Raw genomic sequence first — 18,518 nt, forward strand, 5'->3', positions numbered from 1 at the left:
ATATATATATATACATGTATATATGTGTGTGTGTGTGTGTGTGTGTGTGTGTGTGTGTGTGTGTGTGTGTGTGTGTGTGTGTGTGCGCATATTGAGTGGTTTTACACCTTTTTATGCCATAGCATAACCCTGAACCATGATCGGATTCTCACCATCAGGGCACTTGTGGTAGTGGTCCTAGAGAACAACTTCATTACATTTGAACATCAAATAGTTAAACAGTGTAGAGGCATTGCCATGGGGGTTAGTATGTGCCCCCATTTTTGCAAATACAGATCTGGCATATTGGGAAATGTAGTGGCTCACACTCACATGTAAACACACGCAGGAGTGTGAAGTTAAAACTTGTCTGATTGAAGACTAAAGGAACAGGGTTCAGTTTTGAGATTTTTTTACTGGTTAATTGGGTAATTTGTTTAAAAGCCTTTTCTGATTGCTTGTAGTCATCTAAAGCTGTTTTAAGTGTATTTTTTTACTGTTTGTAGTCGTTTAAAGCTGTTTTAAGTGTATTGTTTACTGTTTTTGCCTTATATTTTCAAAAAAAAATGTTTCTTGTTTTCCACCTTTTTAAGCTATTATAGTCCAGTTTTCAGGCTAGTGCTGAATTCAGGGCTGTGTTACAATTTTGAGTTGCCCATACCTTACTTGGATAGAGGGAGGTGTCTCTGTTCACCTGTGAGAGAGGGAACTTTGAGCAGCCATCTTTCCCTGGAGGACTGGTTCCAGCCCAGAAGTTAGTAGTTTATAGGCCATTTTGGGCTAATTTGTATCTCTTTCATTTCCCTTCTGTAAAAAACACGTTTGCACGGTTTTGCACATCCGGGCAGCGCCAGTTAGCTAGGGCTAAATTTATCCTGGCTCCACCAAGTTCCCTCTTCAGTTTTTCCCTTGAAAGTAGTCTAACTCTCAACCTAAGCACTTAAAAAGCATCCTACAGTCCAGCACTTGCTCAGACCTAATAGTAAGCACTAATATACCCCGACACTTGATTGCCCAGCAGGGCAAGGCTCATTATTCACTCCTCACCAACCAGATGACTAAGCAGCTCACCCTACTATTCAGGCATGACTAAAGGGCAATTTTAGGTATACTGTCCAGTCCAGCTGGTGAACCTGGGTATCCTGAGGCAATGTTACAACTGCCTCATGTACACAGAAAACCCTCTCCTCCTACCACAAAACATTAACATATGCGAGAGATGCAATTATATAGCTAAACTGGAGGCTAAGCTCTCTCCACCCAAGACTGGAACAGGCAGTCATGAGGAGAAGGTTAACACTTGCACCACACCTCCAGCCTCACATAGACATATTATACCAGCACTGGCAAAAAATACACATAAATACACTAAATCATACTCGGAGGCTCTAAATAAAAACCTGCAAATGCATCACAATCCTCCAAAACAGACACCCAAAAAACCTGTACCTCCCGTCACAAACCAGACAACACATAAAACACAAAATCAGTGTGCCGCACAATCACAGCCCTTAAGGCAAAATAACATACCCAATACACTAGTAATAGGCGACTCTATAGTCAGGCACACTGACGTCCCACTCACTAGGGTGGACAAGGAGAAAGTTACTGTTAGCTGCCTGACGGGAGCCAGAATCTGCCACATAACACAAGCACTCAGGTCACTCCAGAACAAGTACAAATATGACTCTGTCATTGTTCATGTTGGTGTGAATGACCTGAAACATACCTCTCTGAACTACATGAAAAGAGACATGGAAGAGATCACTGATGATGTAGCCCAAGCGGCTATGACTCTGACCCTGAGTAGCATACTGCCCTCACCAAGAATGATACCGCAGTATAAAGAAAAAATTATCAATTTCAACAATTGGCTAAGCTTCTGGTGTCATTCAAAGGGGATTCAGTGTCTGTCAGCCTGGGATGACATGCTTGACAGGCCTCGTTGCTTTGCAAGAGATGGCTTGCACCTGTCACCCCTAGGCTTTTGAATACTGGCTAAGGCTCTTGCTGCCCTCATAGTGCCTTTTTTAGGCAAGGCTCAAAAGTCAAACCCACCTCCATAAACAGCACAAATAAAAAAATAAGGGTTATGCTTCTCAACGCCAGGAGCAAAATGCACGTACTCGAAGCACTCCTCAGTATGGAGAACATTGCCATCTGTGCAGTAACTGAAACCTGGTTCAAGGCTTCAAAGAGCACCCCAGCACTACTGGGCTACAACTCATACCATACATTTTGGCCACAGAACATGGACCAAAACACAAAAGGAGGGGGTGTATCCATATTCATCAAGGATACCTACACTTCCAGGTTAGTGGCACAGCATGATACCTCCGAGATCATCCATGTGCAACTAACATCAGGCAAATCTGCAATGCAAATTGTGGCCTGCTACAGATCACCCTCCATGACCCAGGACCACCACTCTGCCTTTCTGGAGACACTGGAAAACATAAAGGTCCTACCGAACATCCTGATATTGGGTGATTTCAACTACCCTACTGTTAACTGGAAAAACTACTCAAGTACAAACTCCCAGATCCAGCGCTTCCTGGAATTTATCAACTCAAATGCCCTGGACCAGCTGGTAAGCTCCCCTACCAGAGGTGAAAACATATTGGACCTGGTCATCACCAACATGGGTGACAGGTGTTCCACACTGGAGGTCAACCCGTCACTGGTTAGCTCAGACCATAAACTAATCACTCTGGATGTCCACATTACACCACCACCTCCAACCAAGGAAACCACAGTGAAATACTTTTCTATAGCAAACTTCACATTACTTACGACAGAGGTGGTAAGTTTCACAGCCCCCACGCTAAAGGATAACAGTGTCCAAGATGCAGAAACCTTTACAAATGCACTCTATGAGCACCTACAAGGATGCATGGATCGTGCCATCCCTAGCAAAACCAAGACTCACTCCCCTAAAAGAAGGAAACCAGTCTGGTGGATCCCTGCCAAAAACAGGCTATACAATAGGAGGAGGAAACTAGTTCAGAAAAAAAACAAATCCCAAGAAGGAAAGACATCCCTGATAAGTATCAGTAAGAAACTAAGGTCCCTCATAAAATCCTCCAAGGCTAACTTCAAAAGAAAAATAGCCAAGGATTTGAAAGATAACCACAAAGCCTTCTTTAGCTATGTCAAGAATCTAAGTGGCAACTCACAGATGTGCTCTGAGCTAGTGCAAAATATCACAAAATATACTGAACCCACTGATATTGCCAACATCCTGGCAGATAGATTCAGTGCAAACTTCACCCTCCCCCCCTCACCCCCAAAAGGGCTCACAACAATACCGGAAAAGTGTAGTGTCCCAGAAATCACAGACGCACAGGTGGAAACAGCCCTTTCAAAAGCCAAAAGCACAGTGTCAATGGGGCTAGATGGTGTCCCAGGCTGCGTCTTGCACGAACTACAGAACAAACTAACCCCCCACCTAAACACACTGTTCAACCTCAGCCTCTCCACAGGCTACATGCCCATAGAATGGTGCACAGCAGTGGTTATTCCACTCCACAAAGGAGGGGCCACAACTGACCCTGGTAACTATCGCCCCATAAGCCTGACTAGCCTGGTCTGCAAGGCTATGGAGTGCATCATCATGGAATTCATTAACAAAGACATTGGGAACATCCAAACACTTGACCTGATCCAGTTCGGCTTTGTTAAGGGCAGATCATGCCTACTAAACCTGGTTGACTTCTTCGAGACAGTCACCAAGGCCATAGATGAGGGGAAGGTAGTTCACACAGCCTACCTTGACCTCACCAAGGCTTTTGACACCATTCCCCACTCGGGAATTATAGAAAAACTCACCAGCCTGAACATAACCCCCTATGTCATGAGATGGGTTGCCAACTGGCTTACAGACAGAACTCACACGGTAAGAATAGTGGGCTCCAGGTCCGACTCTAAACCACTCACAAGTGGTGTCCCACAAGGCTCGGTCCTGGGACCCCTATTATTCAGCATATACTTCTCAGAAGTACAGGCAACCACAGGAGGACTATGGCTAACCAAATTCACCGATGACTGCAAACTGGGAGCCATAACTGACTCTCCGGCTGACACAGACATTTTCCAAAAGGGCCTTACTGAGATGGACTCCTGGTGTCAATGTCATGGCCTCAAGCTAAATGCCAAAAAAAGCATAGTCATCCCATTTGGAAAAAAACAAAACACCCATGAATTACCACATAGGTGGCAGCCCGCTTAATGCAGAAGAGGTAATAAGAGATCTGGGGACCCAGGTAGATAGTAATCTCTCCTTTGACAATCATATTGCCAAAGTAGTTAGGAAATACTTCTATGTAGCCCATCTAATTACTAAAGGGTTCACATCTAGAAATAAAGAGGTCATAGTGCCCCTCTACTTGTCACTCATCAGACCCATCATAGAGAACAATGCCCCATTTGGGATGTACCTCATAAGACACTTCCAACAGCTGGAAAGAACACAAAAGTACCTCACCAAGAGGATTACTGGCCTCAAACATATGTCCTATGCAGCCCGACTGGAAAATCTCCAACTGTACTCAGTGGCATATCGCTTACTCAGAGGTGATCTCTGTCTGACTTACAAACCCATGTCCAACTCAAAATTGATGGACATGCTCCACCTAAAGAAATCCAAGTCACTCCGAGCCACTCGCTCTAGTGAGCTAAACCTTGCCACAACAATAAATAGAACATGCTGGAGTGATAGATTCCTGTTACAGAGACTCCCCATGCTTTGGAACAAAATTCCTAAATACATTAGGCAGAGCCCCTCACTAACACTCTTCAAGAGAAACCCTGACAAGTGGATGGGTAACAGAAAATACACCACTGGGATCACTTCATTGGCTCTTCTTGACAGAGGCTCAGTTAATTAATCAATGGGGTGGCGAAAGCTGACACACACTGGCTAGGCTTATAAATGTCCTTGGGAAGATAGCCTAGTACCTACCTATGAACCTATGAACTTGTCATCAATTCACCATATTCTCAATATTGGACACTTTATGGTAGATACCTGGATGATATTATTATTTTTCGGAACGGTAGGTCTTTAAAACTAAATTAGTTTTTTAACTACATGTGTGGTACCACAACATTTTTGGAGTTTACTATCCATACAAGTACTGAGACTATTAATTTCTTGGATGCCACTATTTTAAAATTTAGAACTACAGAGATTTTTAATACTACTATTTACAGAAACCAATGTACTCTAACACACTATTACACTTTACGAGCGGGCATCCCCTGCACCAAAAAAAAAGTTTCTGGTCAATAGACAATATGTTCATCTTGCTAGAATGGTATCAGATAATGATGAATATGTTTTTCAGACCAATATTCTTAAAAACATGCTGATTAGTAGAGGCTTCCACATGGTTTATAGACAACACAGGTAATGAGGTAACTCAGAAAAGAACTAGGGGACACTTCCTACCATTGCTGGACTTAGACACACTAACATGAATATTATATCTAATACTCCTAACGTGGATCATACAAATGCAATGATTTTAACATTTAATAAGCAATATGGTAATATTAGAGAAATTATTACAAAAATCGGTGTGTTTTTGACACTGACCCAGATTATAAGAAATTAGTGGAGGTGGGCCCATGTATATCTTACAAAAAGGATGTAAGTATTAAAATTATGTTAGAAAAATCTAAGTATGATGAATTGTGTGGAAAATGAGTAAATGTGGACATCACCCACAATGTAAATACATATTAGAGCAGTAATGAAATCCAGTTAGCCCATTTTTGTACAATGAGGCTGAAAAAGAGATATCATTGTAACAGCAAACTGGTCATTTACATGGGCATTTGTCAGAGATGCCCATGTTTTTATATAGGTAAGACAAAAAATAGCTTTAAAACCAGAACATATCAACATCAATATTATTATTATAGATCATGTTGATACAGGTGAAAGAGGAGGTCCTATAGATGATTTTTTTGAATTTAAGGAACTCAAATGGCAATTGTGAACCAATGCAATAAGTTACCAGGACTAAATGGTGTGGACTCTGTCAGTACTATTTTGAGACTGAAAGCCAAGTTTGCTATCTAGGTATAACTATGTTCATGGGGCATAGACTGTGTTTAAAGTCAGCTTTGTTATAGGTAGCATGATAGCTAGATCTATATATGCATTTATTTACATATATAAGAATTTATCTAGTAGCAGTATTTTAATTATTTTAGCAATATTATATGCAAGTATGTGCTTGTGTAGCTTAGCAGTGGGAAAGTATGTAATATATATGAAACTGCAAGTGATACAAACTGCAGATGTAATATATCTTTAAATGCTGTTTTCAAACTGAGGCAAAATTTATCACATTTTTTTTGTGCATATATAAATGAGTTGGCCACTATGGTTCAAGTTTTTAAGTTTTCATTCTGAGGAAGTTTGTATTTTATAAGGAAAAGCACTAAACAAATACTTGGGAGTGGATCAGTTTGCCTTTTGCCTTAATTTGTGTTATTTCTAAAGGAAAAAAATCATCTTATTCTGTCACAAATGTTGCTTTTTTCAGTTTAGTGAAATCATAAATATTTTGAAGGTCTAGCTAGTAGAATAAGATGGCTATCAAAACAACCAAGCAAATAGTCCATAGGCTACATTTCTATTTATTATCAGTCTTCTCTGTGCCAGTTTGTTGGGTGTTATATTTTACATTACTTAGTGCATTTTTCTGTTATAACTTTTTGACTCAATTGTTTAAGATTACCTGTACACGTTGTTTGGTCCTCTTGAAGGAAGTATCCATAATGGCATCCACAGCGGAAGCCACCATAATAATTGTTACAGTAATGATTACATATGTCCTTTCCGGAGTTCTCACATTCATTGATATCTATGGAAGTATAAAAAAATATATAGCAGTGTTAGTCAAGGAAACTGTATGTACAGAAATGGGCGAATTATTAAAAATTGAAAGGAGAGTATTAGGGAATAAGAAAGAAAAAAAACACATGAATGAGGAAAGAATGTAAAAGTGTAATTAATTAAGGAATGGTTAAAGCCTGTGCATGTATTTGTGTATGTATGGTTGTGTTGGGAGGGTACAACACTTATACAGTTCACAAACACCTGGCTCTTCTGCGAGTGGCTAGTATATAGGCATTACTTTCTTCTTTCTGTTTCACTGTATGGGTTTGTTAGAATTGAGCAAAAATGATTCAGGACAGCCATTATGTCAAGACTGGATTTTTTTTTTCAATATGCTCAAAGGTTAATTATATTTGTCGTGTCATATGAATTGCATACCAAAAGTAGTACATACATCTCCCTTCACAAACATCTATCAGAAAAATGCTTACTTGTTCATGTACTTGTGACAGCCATCTGATCTTCAGTAGAGCTGACCAAGGCATGATTCATCTCATTCTTAAGAAATAAAATAAATCATTGGTCATTGAACCTTGTTTGTCAAAGGTGACTATGAGGAATCCAAGTAGCTTGCTAAGTCTTTCTTGTTGTTAGAGCATCTAGACCCAGTACTCTTGCTTATGCAGGTCAGTAGTTAACCAGGAATTGTAAGCAGCCAAATCGAAGGCAGGAAACAACACCAGCAAAGGTTCCACTGTTTAATACCACCAAATTGGACAAAACGTTGAAAAAATACACAGATTAACGCTCACAAAGGGGTGCAATTTTTGTTAAGAGCGTTAATCTGTGTATTTTTTCAACGTTTTGTCCAATTTGGTGGTATTAAACAGTGGAACCTTTGCTGGTGTTGTTTCCTGCCTTCGATTTGGCTGCTTTGGATTTATTACTTGGTTTGGTTTCGCTCATTTCTAGTTTAACCAGGAATTGTACCGGTATTATGCAAAGCTATTAATGGTATGAAATGTCATCAAAGTGGAGCCTATCAATGTCCATGATTAAAGGGTGAAGAGGAAGAAAGTGAACTGAACTTTTGAGCAGATACACATATGCTTCAAAGACATGAATAAGAAGCAAATGGCCAGACTTGAAAATAATGAGTGTGAAAAAAAAGCCTGTAGGGAAGAGTGTTTGAAATGTGGCAAAATGTACACAAAGCAAATGCAAAATGACATAAAGGCCACAATGTATGGAAGGCAAGTGGGATATGAGAGTACATGGTTGTGAATTGAAGAGCAGATAAAAGAAGCACAGTAAAATGCACAGTGAAAGGGAAGACATTAAAGAAAATGAAAATGGTCAGCAGGAGCTTGGGAAACGTAAAATGGCAGACTGGATTAAAACACTGAATAGCAAAAGAATTAATTAGAAGATAATACAGAATATGCATTGAGATAAAAAGTAACAGAAGACTAGCAACACAAACATAAAATATACTCAGTGTAAAAATGAAGATAGTAAAACAAAAAAAACTGTACCAGTGAAAATGTGTGCATGGAAACAAAATAGAAAAAGAAGAAAACAGTTGAGAAAAGAAGAAAATAGCTAAAAATCAGAAACAAGAACAGCAGAAGTGACAACAGAATTGGACTGTGATATAATAAGACAAAGGAGAGATTCAGAATCTATCAATGGCTAAAAAATTAAGATGCATTTTATGTGTTAAAGGTTGAAAACTGAGAAACGTGTGAGGCTTCTAAGAAAGCATATATCAGTGATTCATAGGTTAGTACTAGGCAAACTACCCTTGTGGGCCATTTTAAGCCTAGCCAGTTACCACATGTGATAATCAAATGTTGCACCTCATGTTTGTAAGGTAAACACTTGAACCATCATGCCATCCTCCCACCCTAAACATTGCTTTGCTTTTAATGTGGGCTGGTTAAAGAGGTTAGTCTACTGCCTCAGGAATTTTGCTGTAACCTAAGCAGGGACTGATCAGGGTTTGTCTCATACCACCAGTGTCTGAAGTACAACTAAAAGAGCAGAAAGCACGATCTGCAGGTTGGATTTCCATTCTAAGAAGGAACAATTTAATCTATAACAGCAATACTGTCCATTCATAGGATTTGAATTGTTGTACTTAAATGGCCTGTGGTGGCACTCTAAATTGAGCATGCCAGTTATAATCAGTGCAGCACTTTGGAAAAGGAATATTGGCTATCCATTCAAGGAAGAGCCAGCCTTGTTCTTGGCTCCCTTATTTTCAAGCTCCTACATGAAAAAATGCCTTCCACCCTAATTGTGTGATTAACTACATCCAACAAACGCAACAACCTAAGATTCCAATCCAGTAATAGCCTTACTCTCATAACTCCATCCACTAAACTTCATTCTAATGATTACAGGTTCTCTGTTCTTGCCCCTAAACTGTGGCAGTCCTTGCTATCCAATTTTACTGAAATTATAGACTGCAAACAGTCTAGACCTTGGTCCAAGCAATACCTAACTAAACAAAATGAGTGCACATGTCAGAAATTAGCCATGTCACCTAATGCACCTGGTTGCACTATTACATTCAACCCAGACAAACTTAGCTGCTTAATCTCCTAACTTCTCCAACATATAAACTGATATCCAGTGCTTTTCTGTGTGTGCTTTCCATATCATCCTATATATCTAATATACAATTCTCCTATTAGTTATACTATTCTAGCTCTTAGTATTTTATATTTTATACTCTCTTTGCTGCTAAAATTTCCCTCCACGCTTACATATAATATATAAAATTCTTTTGGCTGGACCACAATTACCTCAACTATAACACCTGCAGCATGCATTGTATACTCCTAATCCTGATCCAACTTCTTTGTAAATCTTCTTCTAAATATGGCCATGTCCCCTAACTCACATGGTTGCACTATTACATGCAAGGGATAGAAATGGTTGTTTACTGGACATAAGAGCAGAAGCCAAAGTAGCCCCAATTGCAGAAAAGATAAAAGAAAAAAGATTACAGTGGTTTGGACACGTGCAGAAAAGCAGAAGACAATTTGGTGAGAACGATTTGGGACAGACAGGAAGAAGGTAAAAGGAAATGAAGACATCCAGCAAAGAGGTGGAGGGATTCTGTGAGTGAAGATCTGTGACAGTCAGGCATGAGTAGTGAAGAAGGTAGGAGTGTGGCATTGAATCAACTGAGATGGCAACAATTAACACAATACCCCAACCCCATGTAGAAAATGGGAAAAAGGGGGCTGTTGGTGATGATGATGATTCTAAATATGTGCAGTTTGGTCATCTAGGTTATGTTATGCCACTATAGTGTATTATTAGTTATAACTTTAATCTTACTTAACTGTTGTTACTTGTACATAGTCCATGCTGAACCTGCAAATGCTCAGAATTGCTCAGTGCTCTACATTGATAATCAAAACTAACTAACTAGGTTTGCAAGGTTTAGAAATAGTTGTTGGCTGGACAGCTAAAGTGGATATAGAGTGTTGTAACCTATGTTCTGCCATTGCAGTGATAGCAGAGGTATTAGTTCTTAGTGGCCTAATTAGTGACTGCATTAGTAATTATCTTCAAACTGCGTTACACTATTTTTCTACACTAATAGCCATTTAGTGCTAGCTATAATCTTTTTTTTTCTGAGTCCCTGCCTATGTTTTCTGACAGTGTATTCTGTGGATTTACTAATTACTTATTAAACAGAATTTCCCTTAACTGGAAATAAATTGGATTTATTTTATTCTACAGAAAAAAAATCATATATTCATGGGAATTAATAGAAAAAAATCTCTCAAGAAAAAAAGAATCTCCTTGATCAGCCAAGCAAAGTATGCATGTAAAGCTAAAATATTCATAAATGTTAGTATGCTATGGGGAATGATTTTTGACCTTCATTTGTAAATGATGCCAGACAGCCAATGCTCAATGAAATATAGACAAAAGACATTCACATGTTATATAAAAGCATGGATTACATAATGTTAAAGTTCAGATGACTGATGATTAGAAGAAGTGTATTTTAATTGCAAACATAATAGTAAAAAAACCTAGGCATAAACAATTTCTTCCTTATTATTCTATTTCCAATGTCCACCTTGAATTACCACTATGTTTTAACTCCATAACGGTTGCTGGAAGATGAGTAATCTTCTAAATAAATTAAAATAATAATCCATTCACTGCATGTAAGGTCAGTTCTACCCGAGAAGGAAAGATAGCAACTGGAGAGACCACAGAGGTTCCTCACCAGGAGAATCTAGGGCCTCAAACATTTACCCTACACAGATAGACTAAAGGCCCTGTCCCTCTATTCAGTCTCCTACAGACTCCTCAGAGGTGACCTCTGTCTGGCATACAAAGCAATCTCAGACCTGCCTTGATGGGACTGCTGCATATTTGCAAGTCAAGCTCCACTTGAGTAACCCGCACGCATGTCCTCAACCTGGTCTGTGACACCAATAGGACTTGCAGGTGGGACAGATTTGTATCCCAGTGACTCCTCCTTCTGTGGAATAGACTCCTCCTCCACATTAAGCATAGTATCTCATTAATGCTTTGTAAGTGCAGCCTGGATAACTGGATGGGTGATAGAAAATACACTCCTGGGATTCCACCTGTGTCCCTGCTGGACAGGGGCATTGAGTGCTGACTTGTCAGAACAGGGGCTAAATTCGTGGCTAGGCTTGTAAGGGCATCAGGGCCAATAGCCTAGTAACTTCCTATGATCCTATGATCCTATAGCCAGATTGAAAAGAAACATTCCATAACAATGTCAGAATGTCTTACATCTTACAACAGTAAACTTGATACACTTGCAGCCCACTTGTATAATATACAGCATATAAATCTGCAGCAAATGTCTGTCTTGCTTAGCAAATATCAGCAACCTTCTTCAACCAGTACTTTCTAATCCACTTTATATAATCATCAAACAAGTGCCCTTCCTGTTCTTCTAACTCTCTTTATCCATTCCAGGAAGTTAATAGTGCTTTCTATAGTACAGAATGTAAACAGTTTTATAAAAGTGAGAAATTAATAAAAAAAGTAGTGAAAGGAAAGCCAAAATATACATTTAAATTATCAGTTACATTTCTAACAGTGGATTTCTTATATGTGCAATTGTTTAGTCTTACCAATAGCAACATAGTAAGCCATGAAGCCTGTGAAGGAGTCCTCATTGGAAGAGTCTGAGTGAAACGTCACTGTTATTTTGTTGGAGGGTGATTCAATCTCCGTGAGTGATGGAATCTTTCCAAGTGGCATCAGTAATCTGCCACATATGATAAACAAATCTTGGTCTTCATCAGCGACCTTCAGAATGAGAAGCATAGAAAAAAACATAGTAAGCCTTCAATCAGCAATAAAGTTTGTTTTGATTTTTATGGCCTAATATACAAATGCAGTAGACTTAATTGTGTAATAATGAGCAAGATTTTTTTTAAAGTACAGCACTAGCAAAGCTGGACCTTTTCTTTGAAAGAATGTGGAAGATTTTAAAGTACAACACATATCTCCATTGCGGTATGTTCTGTTTTTTAAGATTAAGTCAGCAGCACCAAGTCCCACCACAGAAAGTTTCAGGAATCAAAAAAAATATAAACAAAACAATTTATTGAAGCACTTTCCGTTGCTTGTAATGTAGCAACTTCTTCAGAAAAGATACACAGCTTCAAACAGTAGTTTATAAGTAATTAAGACATATCATGTGATGACCACACCTCTCAGTGAGTCAAATTCTTAGACACATTTGCTAAAAAAACACATGTATTCATGAAACCTGAATACAAGAGCTGCAAGTTTGTCAGTTTAAAAGTGTCATTAAAACTGTTATAAATAATTATACAGAAGGCATAAAACTGTTAGACTCAAACAATAACAAGGTTAGACTAACCTTCAAAGTTACAGAATAATCAACTGGGTATACCTCTCAAAAATATTATAGAGCTAGAGTGATAGGATTAAGTTCCAGCAAAGTACCAGTTACCGTCTCAAACTTCTTAGTTTTAGAAGACAGGCAATGTTACAAGCATCATTTAAACCTGATACAATGAATGCATTCAAACGGATATGCCATTCCAACTCGTGTTCCTCTAAAAGTAAATTCAGTGGGCCACCTCTCAAATTGGCTTGAACTTGATCTATAGCTTTGAAAGTAAATTTGTGGCCCTCATTATTTGCTATATGTCTTGCTAGTGGGTTGTCAATTTTATTAACTGAAATGGCATAGGTGTGTTCGTAAACCCTGTCTCGCAGTCTACGTTCAATCTTCCCACGTAGAATGCGGGACAACAGACACATCTTGCTATGTAAACAACCAATCTAGAATTACAGTTGAGTTTAAATTTAATCTCATATTTGTTGTCACCTATACAAAATGTATTACCCACTTCCATGAATCTACACATCCTACAAGATTCACACAGGTACATAGCAGCATACCTATGTGTTTTAAGTTGTTGCCCCCCACATTCAATTAAGTTTTTAAGGTTGTGGCCTCTATGAAATACAATATTTGGAACTGGACCTAATTTACTGAGTACTGAAATGTCACTCAAGATAAAATGCCAGTTTTTACATAAAATATGTTTAACTTGGCCACTGTCGTGACTAAAGGTAGTGATGAATCCACCTCTAAAGTTGGGGGCTAAAGTTTGTGGTGAAATTTGTGTTGAAACAAATGCACTGTTTTGACAGTCTACCATGTAAGGAACAAGACTGTCCTGTTCTAAGCTGTTAAGCCCAAGGATGGGAGAAACAATTCCAAGTCTTCTTTTATCAGAAACTTCACTAACTAGAGTTTCAATAAGGTCGCTAGGTAAAAACTTACTTGAATGTGGGGGGCAACAACTTAAAACACATAGGTATGCTGGTATGTACCTGTGTGAATCTTGTAGGATGTGTAGATTCATGGAAGTGGGCAATACATTTTGTATAGGTGACAACAAATGTGAGATTAAATTTAAACTCAACTGTAATTCTAGATTGGTTGTTTACATAGCAAGATGTGTCTGCTGTCCCGCATTCTACGTGGGGAAGACTGAATGTAGATTGCGAGACAGGGTTTACGAACACACCTATGCCATTTCAGTTAATAAAATTGACAACCCACTAACAAGGCATATAGCAAATAATGAGGGCCACAAATTTACTTTCAAAGCTATGGATCAAGTTCAAGACAATTTGAGAGGTGGCCCACTGAATTTACTTTTAGAGGAACATGAGTTGGAGTGGCAGATCCATTTGAATGCATTCATTGTACCAGGTTTAAATGATGCTTGTAACATTGTCTGTCTTCTAAAACTAAGAAGTTTGAGATGGTAACTGGTACTTTGATGGAACTTAATCCTATCACTCTAGCTCTATAATATTTTTGAGAGGTATACCCGGTTGATTATTCTGTAACTCTGAAGGTTAGTCTAACCTTGTTATTGTTTGAGTCTAACAGTTTTATGCCTTCTGTATAATTATTTATAACAGTTTTAATGACACTTTTAAACTGACAAACTTGCAGCTCTTGTATTCGGGTTTCATGAATACATGTGTTTTTTTAGCAAATGTCTCTAAGAATTTGACTCACTGAGAGGTGTGGTCATCACATGATATGTCTTAATTACTTATAAACTACTGTTTGAAGCTGTGTATCTTTTCTGAAGAAGTTGCTACATTGCAAGCAATGAAAAGCGCTTCAATAAATTGTTTTGTTTTATATTTTTTTGATTCCTGAAACTTTCTGTGGTGGGTCTTGGTGCTGCTGACTTAATTTTTGTGTTTCAGTAGTTTGTTGGCTTCGTTTTCCTGGATTATCTGTTTTGTAAGATGATAGTAGTACATCTATGTGGAATGTGTCGACATAAAGAGATATTAATATGGTGATAAAAGAAAACACATCTAGGTATACAAAAAGAATAACTATAAATTAATATGAATTAGAACAGGTGATATCTCTCATACTTATATTGTAATGTTAAATGCAAGCAGTAAGTATTTCTCTAATAAAATATAAATATCTGTTTCCTCTTTGAAAACAAACAACACTTGCAACATTGCAGACAAAAGCATGGCATATTGTAACTATTCTGCATCTAGCCACCTGTGTATAATGTATGAGTATTGCACAACTACAAAACAAGCAAGGGCCATACCAGGCTGACTGAATTTTTAAAACTATTGCTTTCACAAAAACAACCTGTAGTGTGCCTCTGGATCTCCCCTATCAGCTAGATATATACTGTACCTTGAATGCTCAACTGGCACACTATTCTCCACAAGCAAGGGTCCTCCCAAATGAACTGACATTTTAAAGGTATGCTTAATGGATTTCTGTTTTTCAAGCAGGCCACAACTTTGTCTAGGCCTATATATTTGATTTGCCTAATATTATAGTGTGCACACTACAAGAGGACTCCAGCTCTTATAATAACAAACAACAGTCCTACCTTCCTACCTGACTATTTAATTAATATTATTGCTGCTAATTAGTCATTGTGCATGTTTTAGACTATGTAGCACATGATAAAATAGAAATGAACATATAAATAGAGCACCTTTAAATTAATTGAATGGAAATCATCCTATAGCGATCCTGCAATATCTTACTAGAGTCTATCAGAAGTGTTAACTTACATTGCTTCAATCAGCATCTCCTATAATCATAATTCTTGCCCTAAATAGGCATACTTATAGTCTTTCTCTGATGAAGTTCACTTTATTTTCCTATCTAGGCTTAATAAGAGTTAAACCCTGTATTTACTAATCAAATTATGACCTGGACAATAGGCCTATAGTGTTATGGTTGCTCGCTATCTCTTTCTTACCTTGCTTAAGCTGCTGCGCCACTGACAGTTTTTGCACAGAAAATGACAGCATGGTTGGGGGCCCCACTCACTTCCCTATGTTCAGGCTCCAATCTGCTCCCCTACCCTACTACGCAAAATTACTTCTTACCCCCAATACACCTACATTTATTCTCAACTGGCCTCACCCAATTTAAGTCATCAACCAATCATTCCACATAATAAACCCACCCACCCAATAGATCTTCAAAATGCCACCCATTGAGCAGCTCCTTACCTCTCACACATACTGCAAGCATACAGACTGCCTGCTACACACACAGCTAGTGTTATTTCCTTCCCTCACCGAGTCCCTAACTCACTCTAATAGTCTACATTTCCCTTCCCTCCCCCTCCACTAGTCACAAACTGCTATCACACTTCAACACTCTTACCCCACATCAAATTACAGCACTTCTGTACCACTCAACACCATCAACTACCAAAGCTCAGAAACGGCTTATTCACAATAAATCACTAAAAATCTCCTCATCTCACTTGCACACATTTCAGACATTCATAATCACACGCATCTGCACACCTACACTGATGCACAGTCTTTAATCCACCTAATTTCTCCTTTATATCTCTTTTGAACTGCACCCACACTCATTGCTAAATGCACACATACTCATTGTTAAACATATATACTTCAAATACATAAAAACGTTCTACCCAATATTACATTCCATATTACATTTAAAAAACAAACCCAGATGTTACTATCCATTTCAGATCACTACCACCAATCTTAGACTTAGTGGTGACATACACATTAACCTTGCCCTGCAACTAGCCCAGAGAAAACACTAACCACCACATCCATAACCCCTTCATCTCTCTTACCCTGTCTCACAAAAGGGTACAATCTGTTATTACCAAGTATAAACTTTCAAAGAGTTTTTTGCTAAGTCATCATGCCCACTTAGAACAAAGTAAGTTAGGTAAATCCTACCACCTTAGCTAACAAAGGCTACTAAGCAACTACTAATAAAAATTGATCATTTGCAAAATATGGACCAAAAATAAAACCTAAACCTCCTTACAGACATAGAGATACCTAAGAAATCTATTAAAACAGTGCATACATAATGAGAAAAAAGGTACCATACTTTGAAAAGCTATAAAACAAACACCCTCAAAAATAATGCCAACATTTTCTGTGGCCTATAACAAAACTACTGCAATAAACCCAAACCTGTATCCTCCTATCAACCACAAACTGCCCAGATAATATAGCAACTCAGTTCAACTTTATAAACTCAGTCCTATCACTCACCAAATATAACTATCACACTTCTAGACTGGCCATACCTATCCCAGATCGATGACTAAATATTATCTCAAATAAGAATAAATAGGATCATACCAAAGATAGTTTGAGGGGGATCCATGAATGGGATAAAGCATTTAGCTGCTGCATCTGTCCATTAGTTGTACAAGAGGCAGTCTCAGAGTAAAGGGCAGTCCTGGGATAAATTTTCTGTTTCCTGTTCATAGAGTTGTGCTTGAAAATGAACAGGCATGAACATTGTTTTATATGGATGGGTAGTCTGTTTCACAGCAGCAGCAGTGCCCTCTGCATAATATACCTGTCCCTCCAACTGTTCTGTTGGTGTTGCACAAGAGCCTCTGCGAAATATATGTGTCCCTCAAAACCATTCTGTTGATGTTGCAGAAGAGGTTTAGATCCCTAGACTGAGTATTTCTGATTCCATTTGACTTGATGGTGTACATTAATTCCATCAGTAAGGAGTCAGTGGATTAATGGAGAAGTAATGGGAGGATGCCTTGTATGCCAGACACAGGTCACCTTTTAACAGTCTGTAGGATACTAAGGAAAGTCAGAGGGCTTTGAATCAATCCATGGACAACTTGTTGTTCAGGCTTTCTATCCTTTTAGTAACATATATCTGTGGGTGTTGCAATATTTGCATGTGTCTGGGCAAATACATGCTAAAGGGAGCTTTATATTCAGTTTTTAGCCTAATGAGGGTTGAGTAAAGGAGGACAATGTCATCTTTAGAGCTAGACACATTCCCTTGTTTATAAGCTGTGCAATACAGAAGGACTTTCTTACAATAATAGATGCATGCTAGTCAAAAGTTAAGTCCCTGTCCATATAAGTTCCCAAATTCTGAAAAAAACTGAGTCATCACTTAGAGGCATATTGGCAATGTAGCAGTTTTTTGGGGTAAATGACTTCCCAATGGATACAATAATGCATTTTTGTCATTTAGTATCAGACTATGATTTTGACACGTTATTTATTTGAGGCAAGCCTTCCTGCAGTTTCTTACTTAGTAATCTTAGTAACCTTAGTAAGCTCCTTACTCCACTCCTCTCCTCCCAGCCTCACACTGTTCACTCATAACTCAATACTTTTTAGTGTTCTTTACGTATGCTCTGTCTCAAACTAGCCATCATCTATCTTTTATGTTTTTAGATCTATTTCTAAATATATTTGAACTACTCCTCTGTTATACTTTTTTTCTAACTCCGAAAGTTAGTCCCCTACCCTATTAACAATTTCTTTCCACTACACCTTTACTTTCAAATATCTTCCTTACTATTGTAAGTACTGCTTTACCCTTATTACTTATTGTATAATAAGGTGCCACACATTCAATAATCTCTATTTTTCTATTCTCTACCATGTTTCTCTATATGCTTTGATGGTTTATTAAAATGCTACTATAGCTAACAATCTTTAGTTTCATAATTTTTATAATCACTGGACATTTCTCTATGTTTTCCCTTCTACTGAGTGGTGCAGCGGTATTGTTGTCACTTCACAACTTGAGGTTCTCTGGTTTGATTCTCGGCTGGGTGTTTTCTGTGTGGAG

General features: G+C 38.3%; 1 protein-coding gene across 3 annotated transcripts in view; it reads right to left on the reverse strand.

Annotated features, from left to right (window-relative positions):
- Window positions 1–18,518, reverse strand: part of LOC122808704 (complement C1s subcomponent-like) — a 731,464-nt gene that overhangs the window by 555,076 nt on the left and 157,870 nt on the right. For all 3 annotated transcript variants that reach the window (XM_044079693.1, XM_044079692.1, XM_044079694.1), the window contains 2 exons: window positions 11,974–12,151; window positions 6,729–6,854 (listed from right to left, as the gene is read on the reverse strand). In XM_044079693.1, coding sequence (XP_043935628.1) covers window positions 6,729–6,854; window positions 11,974–12,151 — 304 coding nt within the window. The remainder of the gene's footprint in view (window positions 1–6,728; window positions 6,855–11,973; window positions 12,152–18,518) is intronic.

This window comes from Protopterus annectens, chromosome 8.part0, assembly GCF_019279795.1.
Source record: "Protopterus annectens isolate FY-2018-M chromosome 8.part0, PAN1.0, whole genome shotgun sequence".
NCBI lineage: Eukaryota > Metazoa > Chordata > Ceratodontiformes > Protopteridae > Protopterus > Protopterus annectens.